A 13,374-nucleotide genomic window follows, 5' to 3' on the forward strand; every position below is an offset into this window, starting at 1 on the left:
ATTTATGAAACGTGCTTCACAAATGTCCCCAAAGCCTTCACTTCATTAGTGCAATCTACCCTGGAAAGGCCAGCACTGTCCCATCTCTTGCAGTTGACTGCAGTACATCAGTACATCAGTACACAAACCATCATTACCTGCAGCAGCCATCTCACTTTTCCTCCACGTGGTACCGCGCTGCTTCACCAACCTCTCCAAACAGTCTGAACAGCACCCACTGCAAGGTGCTGGGGGAGTTTGGATGATTCTGCAGCTCTGGCTGCTATTCTGGGACAATACTTGCCAAGAACTGCCGTTCATCCTCCCGGACAAGGAGGATTTCCAAATGAATTAGGATATGCAAACTGCCCTACGGGAAGCAAATGGTTTGCCTGTGGTTGGCTGGAGGCAGTGCAGGGCCCAAGAGACAGCCTTGGACTGCGGGTACCCTGCAGAATGAACAGAAACAGCCTGCGAGGGAACCCTTTCCCACATCAGGCATGTTTTAAAGTTTCCATGGCACCCCCCTATCAGCTTTCCATCTCCCAGAGGTTACTCATCCCTCCCCTGCCAAAATACTTTATTGGAGAGGAGTTGTGCCACTCTGTCACACAGTGGGCCATCAGTTCCAAAGCCAATGTCACATACCCCAAGCCAGACCCCTTGAGTGCCAGAAAGCACTTCCACATTCCTGCAGAACTCTCACGAGTTAAGGTGAGAGCACACATGTCCCATTTTTGTCATGCCTAAATCCTATGAGGGGAAGCTTGAGGTTATACGCCAAACAAATCGATACCTCATCTTAGGAGAGTCTCTCAGGAGTTACGGCAGTTCTTCCACGGTCTTCCTATACACACCAAGTGTTGTTACTTCAGGGTATGCAATCCCTACATAAATTCTTCTTTGAAACAAAAAATAAAAACAAAAACAAAAACAAAAACAAAAAACAAACAAACAAACAAAAAAACCCCACAACCAGTGCTCCACAACAGCGCAGTGCATGGAGAAGTACAGCTTGGTTGAGCAGCCACGGGTGCAGGCAGCAGGAAAAGCCACGTGGTGGCGATAGGCTCGTGGAAGTGCTGCTTTCCAGGGCCATGAAAGCTCCCATGCAACATTTCAAGCCCTGTCGCCGTCTCCATCTTTTCTACAGGGACCAGATAAGAGCACATCAGGCCTGGTGGTCGGTCCGAGGAACGTGGCTATGAAGGAGCACCCTGAAATGCTCATGGTCTGATGTTTCAGCTGGCAAATGGTTATGGCAGACAGCTTAATTGGCAACTTAATGGCAAGCTTCACTGCAGTAGGAGTTTAGATGGCTTTCACAGACTGGATCTTCCAACAGCGCTGCAGTCCTGCTAAACAAGAAGTCAGCATACAGATCAAAATTCTTTGCAATGAAACAGTAATCTCTAAGTATTGCAAGTTATTTGGGATGAACAATTAACTCAAAATCACAAATTACAATAGATTCTGCACTTCTTTTTTTACATTAAAGAAATTATAATTCAATTTCTAACACCATTTATAACCTAGGCTGTTCTTCCCTTACAATTGCCACACCTGGAGTACTGCATCCAGCTCCGGGGGCATGAGCACAGGAAGGACATTGACCTGTTGGAACAAATCCAGAGGAGGAATACCGAGTTGATTAAAGGGCTGGAGCATCTCCCTTACAAGGAAAGGCTGAGAGAATTAGGATTTTTCAGCCTGGAAAAGAGAAGGCTTCAGGGTAACCAAAATGCAGCCTTCCAGTACCTGAAGGGAGGCAACAAGAGAGCTGGAGAGCAGCTTCAAAGTGAAACTAGGTTTAGATTCGTTGTTAGAAAGAAATTTGTTCCTGTCAGGGTGGTGGGGCACTGGCACAGGTTGCCCAGAGAAGCTGTGGATGCCCCATCCCTGAAGTGTTCAAGGGTGGGTTGGATGAAACTGAGCAATTCAGTCTAGTGAAAGGTGTCCCTGCCCACGGCAGGGGGTTCGGAATTAGATGGTCTTTAAGCTGCCTTCCAACCAATACGTTACATAAACATCTCAGAAAATAAAACCTGAACCCTGCAATTAATTAAAAGTGAAAAAAGAAATACAATTAAGTTTATAATTTTGTGTATGATTTTTTCTTGGTTTGAGCTGTGAAAGTAGGAGCCATTGGTTTGATTTGGTGGAAAACACAATGGATCTAAGATGAAATATGTAGGTCTGTGTGTCTCAACCCACACAGACACATGTGCAGCTCAACAGGGATTATGAGGCACACAGTGCTTCCCAGAAACACTGCCTGGCCTGCCAGAGCATCTCAAATACGACTGGTCACTGATACATATTATGGCTGCTGTTCATTTACCTTGCCACAGACTGTACAGTGTCCTCCGACTGCTTTCAACCAGACATTGCTCCTGATGAGCCTTATTGCAAGCACTTCAGGTAACTGCAAATTAAAAAAAAAAAAAAAAAAAAAAAAAAAAAACAACAAACCCAAAGTGTTGTGTAGTTTCGCTGAGAAAATCAGTATTAGTCCTGAAAAGCCAGGATCACGAAAGCGACAGCCTCGGAGAGTGTCTCGGGACCCACGGCAGTTCCTGAATATACAGTATTTTTGTATACACAAACTTGCTATTTCAGGGTACACAATTCCTAAACAAATCCTTTAAAACAAAACCCACCCCAACAACAAAATCACCCAACTAGAAGAAAAATAAGCAAGCATTTTAAATCCCCGGGTTTTTTTAAGTGGTTTTCATGAATACATTCGGTTGCATCCCGCTCAGTAAGCCGAAACCAGCCCAGCCCCAGCTTAAGCAGAGCCCAGCCCCGCGGCCCCCCCGCCGCCCGCCCGGCCCGCGCCTTCCCGGGCCCGCGGCGGGGCCGCGCCGCCTCCATCGCCGCCTATTTCGGGGCAGAGGCGGCGGGGCCGCTCGGGCGGGCGGCGGCTCCGGTGAGTGGGGCTCTGGCGGGGGCAGCGGGCCGGGGGGTGGTGGCGGCCGGCCCGGAGCGTTCCCGCGGCTGGGCGCGGCGCACAGGCCCGGGATGCGCGGCGGGCTCGGCGATGCGCGGCCCTCGGGAGCTGCGGCCGCCCGGAGAGGCGCCGGGCCGGGGTCGGGCGGGCTGGGCCACCGCGGGCCCCCGCCGAACGCAGGCCGGGCTTTCCTGCTCCAAACGGGCGGGTGTCGGCGGAGGGGAGCGCTGAGCCCTCCTCCCTACGGAAGGCCGGAGCTGGCGGCGTGGCCCCGAGCGGTCTGTGCGCTCCCGCCGCCACCACGTGTGACAGCCCGCTGCTGCCCCGCCGCCGGCGTGCCCGCCTGCTGTGACCTTGGAAGCGGAGCTACGGCCTGGCCACGCGGGCAATTGCAAGGAGCAGCGCTGCCTTCCGAGGGCATCTCAGCCCTTGGAGAGTGCATCGGCAGAGAGAAACATCTGGAGCTGAAATAACATCTGCTTGCGGAGGACTCTGCAGGACCTGTTACACTAAGTAATGCTTCTGTATTTCCAGGTTTGAGGTTTGGATTTGCTTTGGAAGTCACGGAGCAGCTGCTGCCTCGTTCTACCTACATGCAACTTTTAATATCGTAGTAGTATTACAAACGGGTAAAAAAAGGTATGTACTGATATAATACTAATTTAGTTTCGAATAAGACGTCTTCTCAAAGTGGCACTGTGCTGATATGGATCAGACAACTAAACTTCCTTGTCTCTTAAGGTCCATATTTTTATAGGCATATACTTTTTTCTTTCTGCTGCCAAGTTTTATGTGGGTGATCTGGCATGTGTTCCCTTTGGGGACTGGCACAAGTCAATAAGCACTCAGCGTGATGAAAGCAGTGTACATTTAACTGAACACAGGCAACTGTTGCTCTCTAGTAATTCAAAAGTTCAAAGACTGTCTCAATGATTTGTTTTCTTCTCTCCTAAATGAGGAGCAAAACTCGGAGGGCAGTGTGAACACTAACGAGATATATAAGACAACAAAGCGTAATTTGGCCTTGGAGTCTCCGTTTTCAAGTAACACCTAGTGTACTGTGCTGTCAGTAACAAAGCAGTTCAAATCTGTGTGAAATTACGTGTGTTCGTGCCGTTTATTGCAAGAGCAATGTTTTGTTTTAAACTCGTTTAGATTTGAGTAACAGATTGGATGGGTAAAGTCACTGAGTGACATTATTTGGCCTACTGGTGTATTTTTTTAATGTTCAAGAATAATAAATCTGTTTAGAGACAGTCTTTCTTAAAGCTTTGGTTGTATTCAAGTGTCTATGTTTCTTGTACAAAGGATATGGTTTATACAATTTGTCTTTTTATGATTCTTTCAATGTAACCTACTGGGAATTATGTTTCCCATTCATATTATGCCAAAATATATTTCGGGAGGTAAGAGGCTTCAAAAGAAGCATTACAGTCGGTAGTGGAGTGAAAATTGTTCTGTTTACTGATGTACTATGCTTGAAGACATGCTTAAAAGCCAGTCAGGCAGTAATTCACATGTGTATTTCTGTGGGTTTTAAGACTCATGCAGCTTTTTGACAGCACTGCCAGAGAAGTGTTTCGCTCAGCAGCACGGTTCTGAAACAGTGGGAGATCTTTGGCTGAGTTATTTTACCCCAGATAAATAAGCTTGTTTTAACTGCTTTCCCAGTGAAAGTATCTTGCAGCAAACTTGAGAACTGAATTCATTTGAATGTTTTATTTCAAATTGTCACATTTATATTTCTGCTTTCCAGCTGCCTTCCTGGGAGATGAGGTGTAACTCTTATTTATAATATCCTGGTGTAGGGGGTACTTGCACTAAGAACATGACAACCAGACACAATTCAAGATGTTCATGCTCATTCCCTTTATACTCCTCTTCTGAAAGCCATCCAATGTGCCTGTATCATCATGGGTAGAGTTTTCTTAGCTGCTCTTCACCATGAGGAGAGCATGTTTTGCTTTAAGTGAGGTGCTAAGACAAGCAGGAAATATTCCAGCCTTAGACACCTGAGGGAAGACTATACCTCTATAAACAATATAAAAGTAACTGTTCCGTGGATGTTCTCTTTTGCTTTCATTTGAGAGATCCAGGGAGGTAAGAAGTTCTAAAGCCCAAGTAAGCTGAAGCTAGGCAGTGATACTCCAGGAGACCTGCCCATTGCAGCATAATCGGTCAAAATACAAGTATGCTAAGTCTCATTCCTGAGCACAGCTTCCCTAAATGGAAGAATGGATCTGAAAGCGTTCCTGTAATGCTTTTTGCCTGTCAAGTCATTGTAAATTGTTTCATCTTTCTCTTCCCTCAGGAGACAAGTTATCTCCATACCTACCAGGAAACGGGAGACTTTGCTCTAAAATAACTGATAAACAAGTGTGAAGCATGAGGATCAACTCCGCTGTTCAGGCTGCTATTGACCTCACAGCAGGTGCTGCAGGTAATGCTTCATTGCACAAAACTTCTGAGAGACAGTTTTAATGCCTTTGACAAATCTAAAAGCAGTTTCCAGTTGCTATAAAAAGCCTCACCTTCTCTGTTTTAAGGGTATGAGGAGAAGCAGTGACCTCAGCCAGTGTTGTAACTGGATCACTGTTGCTCCTCCCTGGTGAAACCCCTGCCACACATTGGAGAAGACATAACATCTTACTCGGACTAATCATTTTCCATAAGGAGGTTTAAGTTGTGTTTACACAAGTTTAAGAATCAGTCAGAGAGTATCAGTAGAGTTTTGCAGGAAGTCAGTGTGAGTGATTGAGGTGCTGCTTTTGTCACAGAAACTGTCCCTAACTGAAAGGGCCAAGAGGCTATCTGAAGGGTTTCTGGCTCACACAACATCTCTAAAATCTGTGAATCTCTAAAATCTGTGAAGCTCAGTAGTAGAACTGATGATGAATTTGCTTAACTGACTTCCACTTCAGTCTAGTCTGTGCTGTAAAATTTTGCTGGACCAGCTGAGTGGAAATAATTGCACTGTCTCACTGATATTGCCATGTTGGTAATATCTGTGGCTCAGGGATGCAATTTTGTACTCTGCCAGGGAAAAGGGATCTTTTTGACACTTCAAAGCTAACAGTGATTACATGGAAAAGGTGGAAGATTTGTCTAATTGACTTTTGTCAATTAGACGATTTTACTGATATTTTCTCTTTCCCACAAAATAAATATTACAGTCAGTTCTTTTATGACTCTTAATGCTGTGAATATGACAGTATTAATGGTGTTAGTTAAGTGCATTCAATGGTAGTTATTTGAGGTCATTTGTCAGAGTGGAGGTTAACAGTGCAGTGAGAAAGCAAGGGCTAACAGCACAAGTCTGGTGTGGCAATCTCTGCACTCTTTAGAAAATGTAATTAAGTAAGTAAACAGCTTGTTCCTCCAGAAAATGCATAACCTCGTTTTACCTTCCTCTCCAGATACAGTCTTGACTACCTGATAAGTAATGACATATTGAGGCAAGCAAATTCTAGACAAGAATAAATAAGTCATTTGGTTGTCTGTGGTCATAGTCCTTTGCCTAGGATCTAAGCAACCTCTAATCCCTCCTTTGATTCAGTAGGACTCTTCCCCACCACTGCCATATTATTAGGACCACACTTGTTTGAATGTTTGAACAGATTTGACCTTTTGGCTTTCTGGTTTGTTTTAATTTTGTAGTTGGGTTGAGGTTTTTATGACTCTTTCCTGCTGGCTGGAAGAATTATTATTTTTCTTAGTATTTCAGATACTAAGTTAGTATTAGTTCTTACTTAGTATTTCAGATACTAAGGCTTACAAAGTTCATTGCTGCAGTTTACTAGGCCTTTTGAGCCAACTCCAGTAACAGCCTTTTTGGAACAGCCATTCTATCAACTCCCAGTTTTTCAGCTTTATATTTCCAAGACCATTCCTGGTGTCCCTGGACATCTTCCAACAGCCATTATTTTATTACAGAAACCTAGCATTTGTCCTGTAGATTAATATCTACATGACTTCCCTGCAAATAACATTGGCTGAGCCTTCCCAGCTCTGCTTTTCATTTGAAGCTTACATGGGTGCTACTGGTCTGAGCCAGCTACTTTTCTCCTTGGTTATCCTTCCAGACCAGGAAACGCTTCGTGCTTCCTTGCATGATTTGCTCTGAAGCTCTTAATATGGTGGGGAATGAGGTTTTACGTCAGCTAGATCCTGAGCTTCAAAGGCCTGAAGTACCTCTTTGCAGAGAAGCAAGAACAATGTTATACAAATGTGTTTGCAAAGAGTAAAATGGATTGAAAATAACACTAGTTAAACAAATGCTTACTCTTCTCCCCACTTGAAAGAAAAATAACTAATCTTAATTAAATGCACAAATCTGTTTCCATATCAGTTACTATCTACATTTACAGATAATTTAAGGTATGTGCATGTTAGTTGTGCTTTGGTTAAAGATCAGCTTCTGTTTTAGTACAGTTCTTCTCTCTTGCTAAAAAACAAAACCATGAGCCCTATACAAGGTACACCTATCGTGCTTCCTGTCAGGTAACTGCGTCTTAGAGATTGCTATTCTACACTGTTTCTTACTGAAAAAGTGTAACATCAGCTCTTCCTACAGACTAGAGAATTGAGTTAGATCTTGCAGAAGAACACCGTACTGTGAGAAAAATGGTTACTGATGACATTGATGGAAATACCACACAAGTTTTCAGGATATTGACCTTGCAGTTCAGTTTGGAAAAGATAACATGTTGAGAAACTTTGCCCTTTTGCCCTTTTTCAGTTTATACTTGACACTTCCTTCCAGTCTCTGGAAAGAAATGTGATTAAGAGTCATCTGGAGTTTTGAAGTAAAGGGTTTGAATCTTTGGTTATCAATTTATTATGTATGATCAGTTTAGCACTCTCAGCAGTGTTCCCCTTGTCCTGGAGGAGTCACTTGATTACTAATCTTTCTGGGCTGGGATTTTTTTGTTATTATTGGAATGTAAAATCAGAGATGCCTTCTGAACCATTGCATTAATGGGCAAAGGAAAATGTTATTTAACTCACTGACACAAGTGGATTGATTGCAGAACAATACCTCCAATTCAGTACAAGTTTATAAAAGTGAGCTGATTCATTCAGATGCATGTTTTTCATGAGATAAAGAAATGTTTAATGAGAATCGTGATGTTACTGCTACTTCGCTGGTTTTTTTTTTTAAGCTAACTAAATTCACCAGTGACAATTGATGCCATCATGCTAAAATCACTGCACTTGTCTTTTTCTACAGGGAATTTATTAATCTTGGTTTTCTGTGTGATTTTCCTAATACTGGTGCTCCAACATAGGTGTTGCAGTTGTGATAACCTTCAGTCACTGTTAACTTCCACTGCTTGCCTAGGTGGGACAGCCTGTGTGGCAACTGGCCAGCCCTTTGACACTGCAAAGGTGAAGATGCAGACGTTCCCCAACATGTACAAAGGACTTGTTGACTGTTTTGTCAAAACCTATAAGCAAGTGGGATTACGAGGCTTCTACAAGGGAACCACACCAGCACTTGTAGCCAACATTGCAGAGAACTCCGTTCTGTTCATGTGTTATGGATTTTGCCAACAAATTGTGAGAAAAATCATTGGAGTAGACAGGAAAACAAAGCTCAGGTTAGTAAGAAATATCTGGTTTGTATTTTAAAATAAATAAGTATGTAAAATTTCATGCAATTGCTATTTGTCAATGTCAGGGTGCAAGTGAGGTCCCAGGCTCTCCTCTGACAGTGTACAGTGTAGTAAATTTTGGAATACAGGCCTTAGGGTGACCACATAGTTTCTAATACAACAGAGCCGTCTACTAACCAGTCACTGCAGCTGGCTGGTTTAGATGATCACAGCTTAACTGGAGTATTCAAGACCTGGAACATTTTTACTAATAGGGTTGAGCATTTCAACACCGGAACGTTAGTATTCCCTTAATATCTAGGTTGTTCTGATTTTGCAGGAGAGGTAGTGGCTCTTCTTACAAGGAGGCATACTAAGGGGGAAGGGCATTTTTCTACTATTGTCTTGCTTTAAAATTGTTTCTATTTAAGGTTCAAAAGACAAAACATTAAAGAATTTAAGTTTACTTGACAGATTGTCCCTTATGTTTCCTTATTCTCTTCATCTGAATCATTGTGGGGGCACCTTATGAGGTACATACATGTAAGAGAGAATTGCGCTGACATGGTCTTCAGCAGAGCCCTGATGAGAACATGTGGTCTGTCCAGGACATCCCCACCCATTGTTACTGTACTGTTGCACCTTCAAAAAAGGACAAACTATAAAACATTTTTCAGTTAAAGGAATACATGTCACTGATGCACAAGTCACAAAGAAAAGAAATGAAGAGAGAAATGCTAAATTCGGTTTATCTTTTAACATATGCTCAGTTCAACCAACAGATTTCATTTCATGCTCAAGTCTAAAGTGAGACAACGAAATGGAAAGAGAAGTGCTAAATTCCATTTACTGCTCTGCAGGCAGTTACTGATTTCTTCCACTTTGACAGTTCTCATTACTGCCATATCTGAACATCATGAGCTTCGCTTCATGCCACAACCTGAGTTTTGTGATGCTTCAAGGTGAAAAGTTGTAGCTTTAATCTCTGATATTATAGCTGTATCAAACTGCTGGGCACAAGGCTAGCATCTCCCTTGGATGGAAAGAATTTCCGTGGTGCAGTGAGATCAGTCTCAGCTGTGCTGACTCCCCAGGTTCTGAGAGAGAAGAAGCTCCATTTCTCTGCTATTATGCAGTTCCTGTCCAAAACACCAGTGTCTGTAGTAGTTTGTTTAAAATGCATCATAAAGCAGTGTTGCCCTGGAGTACAGCCTTTTGAGTCCTGGCAGTTTAGCAACCCAAAATCTGTGGTATGTGTAACATCACCACAAAATAAGCCCCAGTTTTGGAACACCGAGTCACTGCAGATGACAGTGCTGTGTTGTTTGGTGGTGTGGTTTATGTTTGTGTAGTCTCTGATTCACATGGTTGTATTCATAGCAGCACATCCATACAAAGACTACAGTGATCCATTGTGCCTGCTTTCAGTTTTCCAGCATCTTCCACTGAAAGCCTTTATTGATACTGCTAAGGTGAATTTGAAAATCCTGACATCTGTCAGTATGAGGTGATTATTGCTCCTGTTCTCTTTGAGGAAGTAATTAGTAACCTAAAATTGCCCAGTAAAATAACTCCATGGAAATCTTCATAAATGCTATCAAATCTTCCCTTCCTGACTTTTATTCTGCTGCAATCACTGAAGTATAGCAAAAAGGGTAGAGGTTGCAATAGATCTCTTTGATGTCAAAAGGGTGTCTTTCAGTTGTATAAGAAAATGGGATGAGCTGGGTTTTTCCTCCCTCTGGTTCACATAACTGCCCTTTGCCCTTGAGAATCTTTCCCCCAAGACTTTCAGTTTTTCTTGAGGCTATTTAGGGTACATGTCCAAGAAGTTGACTGCTGGTGTGGTGGCTCTACTGCACTAAAGGTCAGTGCCCAAATACCTTCCGCAGTTTCTTTCTTGCAGTGATCTACAGAATGCTGCTGCAGGCTCCTTCGCCTCTGCCTTTGCCACCCTTGTCCTCTGTCCCACAGAGCTGGTGAAGTGCCGGCTACAGGCCATGCATGAAATGCAGTTGTCAGGAAAGATAATCCAGGGACACAAGTAAGTATATACCCTGCTCAATATTTCTGAAACCCTTTCTTGTGTATTATTTCTTCAAATCCTGTATTGGCTCAGTGTTACATTCCTAGTACACTGCTAAACAGAGAAGAATTGTGGTTGGGAGGGTCACAGCCTGCAGACCTTCTGGGCTATAGTAAAGCTGAATGCCAATGAAGGGCTCGCAGCAGGATCTTGCTCTAAGTCTTATATGAATTCAATTGTTTGCACAGTAAGTCTCACCATTAATTGTTGCTGCAGTTGCCTATTGTTCTGTAACCTCTCATTATCTGGCTAGTAACTATCACTAACTGGATCAACCTCTCTCAGTACAGTTTGGTCAGTAGTGAAGGGTGTTATCCAAAAGGATGGTCCCCTTGGATTTTATCGTGGCCTGTCAAGCACTTTGCTGCGGGAAGTCCCAGGATATTTCTTCTTCTTTGGAGGGTATGAACTGAGCCGGACATTCTTTGCCTCTGGGAGATCAAAAGATGAATTAGGTATGGTGCCTTGTTTTACAGGTGGGTTTCAGCATGTTGTCATAGGGGACATAAGGGGGGGGCATATCCTCCCTGAAGATATACTAACGATGTTGCAAAATACATGCAAGATTAAGGAAATTAGGCATACTGAATATGGAGGGCTGCATCTTGTGTATACATACTTATAAATTATTGAAGTGACCATTTTCCAATGAAGCAGGTTGTGTAATAGAGAATTAATACAGTGAGCTAACACTACAACTGCTGAAATATCTGACTCCAAAATGTAACACAACTCTGAACTATTTCAGATGCTATTTAGAGTGATTTTGAAGTATTTAGCTGCATGCTCCTGAACAGTGTGTTCAAGTATATGTGAACTGTATGCTGGCCATTAGATGTAGTTACAATAATCATAAGAACATTGAGAATGAAAATTAGAAATGAAAAAACATGATGATGCCAGAATAATGAGTGCCTGTCTCCTGTTAAAAGACTGAACCAGTAATACTTTGTCTTGCTTGGAGTCAGGATTTCAGCTGCACTGATTTTGGGCTTGTAACAAAACATTTACAAACATCTGATCTGAAATACAAAACCAGGGTACATCATGAAAGAAATTACTGATCGCAAAATAACTCTACTGTAGCAAATAAATCTCTATATATGTGATTACTAACATTATATGATGTTACTCTAAACCATTTCACAATTAACCTTGGAAAGTGATTACAAGTGTTAAAAAAGGGAAGTTAGTTAATACAGTCAAAAGCAAATTCCAACTTACAGTTTTTAGCATGGCCGATTATCTAAGAGGCACTGTCTATAATCTTTGAGTTTCTAGTTAAAACTTGCAATTTACCAGTGACTTGAAATTAACTTAAAGGTTAGTGAGAGAACAGAAACTGTTCTTTTGTCATAAGCACGTTCCTCTGTTCCCTTTGAATCCTGTAGATGAAATGATGTTATATTTGTGTTGGTGAATACTGTGGTGTATAAAAGCATATTTCTTAACTTTTAGGTCCCATTCCTTTGTTACTAAGTGGAGGTTTTGGAGGCAGCTGTCTGTGGATTGCTGTGTATCCTGTGGACTGTGTCAAATCTAGAATTCAGGTTCTTTCAATGGCTGGAAAACAGGCAGGCTTTATGGGAACATTTGTAACTGTTGTAAGGACTGAAGGTGAGTATGCAAGCAGATCAACTGAATCTGTAGAGCTGCAGACTGAAATCTATACACTCCAATACCCAAAATCATTTAAGAAACCTAGTCCAGTGATAATTTGTTAGAGACAGACAGTAACTGTTTCTAGCAAACAAATACCTACTTCATGTAGTGTGGAAGGCTTGGAATCTAGAAACTGAGACCTGCTTCATCTTCCCTGCTTCTCAGTTCAGATGATTCACTTAAACCTAACAGAAGCTTACTATGCATTAAAAGCAAATAAAGAAATGGGCTCTATTATCTGTGACCAAACCTATACATGAAAACTGAAGGAACTAAGTAAGTTCCATGCAGAAGTTTTCTTCACCTCTAGAAGTTAAGATATGGCTGAGGATTGATTTATCAAACAGCCCTATCCAGCCTGGCAACTTCAGGCATCGACCTCAGCATCTCCCCCTGGAAAAGGTCTGTGTCAGGCACTTTGGAAGAGGGTCTAAGAGTAGACATGGCAGCAGATATGAATCCTGGTCCCATTGCTAGGTAAGATACTCATCAGAACTGGAGTCTGACTTGGGGCACAGCTCTAACATAGTCCTGCTACCCCCCGCTTGCCAGCCATGGTACAGCCACGTTATGTCAGCTTGTCATACCTGAAATAAACATCTAGCATAAGCTTACATGGCTAAACTCCTGTTACAATGTTAGATACTCCTGTATCAATATCCAGTACCAGTGCAAGCAGTAGCTACAGCAGTGAGTTCAGCTCTCTGTTGTTCATGCTCTAAGCAGCAGTACTGCTTCAGTGTCCTTCACAGGTAAGAGCACAGTGGTTGATGCAGACAGCCACTTTAATAAATTGCTAACTGGCTCTGGTTTCATTTCCAGGCGTGCTTGCCTTGTATTCTGGACTAACGCCAACTATGATTCGTGCATTTGTGGCCAATGGGGCACTGTTCCTTGCCTACGAGTACAGCCGGAAACTTATGATGAAACAAATTGATTCTTACTGAAACTGTCTAGCAGATGAAGAACAAGAGATTGTTTGAGGGTCATTTAAATAAATGATGAAAAACACATAGATCACGTGATGGTCTGAGCAGAACCAAATCAGTGACCTAATTTTAGGAAGTCAACTCCAGTTTAAGATTTGTAATCTTTTTAAA

The 13,374-nt window shown here is 42.6% G+C and overlaps 1 protein-coding gene across 1 annotated transcript; it reads left to right on the forward strand.

Moving 5' to 3' along the window:
• The first annotated feature begins 5,230 nt into the window (after positions 1-5,230).
• On the forward strand, positions 5,231-13,295 carry SLC25A15 (solute carrier family 25 member 15). The gene is made up of 6 exons (XM_066313216.1): positions 5,231-5,372; positions 8,274-8,532; positions 10,433-10,570; positions 10,898-11,067; positions 12,071-12,229; positions 13,097-13,295. The coding sequence occupies exons 1-6, from the start codon at positions 5,318-5,320 to the stop codon at positions 13,219-13,221; spliced, it is 906 nt and encodes a 301-aa protein (XP_066169313.1). The 5' UTR covers positions 5,231-5,317; the 3' UTR covers positions 13,222-13,295.
• The last annotated feature ends 79 nt before the right edge of the window (positions 13,296-13,374 follow it).

Source organism: Sylvia atricapilla, chromosome 2 (genome assembly GCF_009819655.1).
Source record: "Sylvia atricapilla isolate bSylAtr1 chromosome 2, bSylAtr1.pri, whole genome shotgun sequence".
NCBI lineage: Eukaryota > Metazoa > Chordata > Aves > Passeriformes > Sylviidae > Sylvia > Sylvia atricapilla.

What these genes read in the sequence shown, in the direction of transcription:
- SLC25A15 (XM_066313216.1), top strand. Translation starts at nt 5,318, where the DNA reads ATGAGGATCAACTCCGCTGTTCAGGCTGCTATTGACCTCACAGCAGGT. An exon ending in CCTCACAGCAGGTGCTGCAG is followed by an intron (nt 5,373 to 8,273) that starts GTAATGCTTCAT and finishes CTGCTTGCCTAG; the next exon opens with GTGGGACAGCCTGTGTGGCA. An exon ending in GACAGGAAAACAAAGCTCAG is followed by an intron (nt 8,533 to 10,432) that starts GTTAGTAAGAAA and finishes TCTTTCTTGCAG; the next exon opens with TGATCTACAGAATGCTGCTG.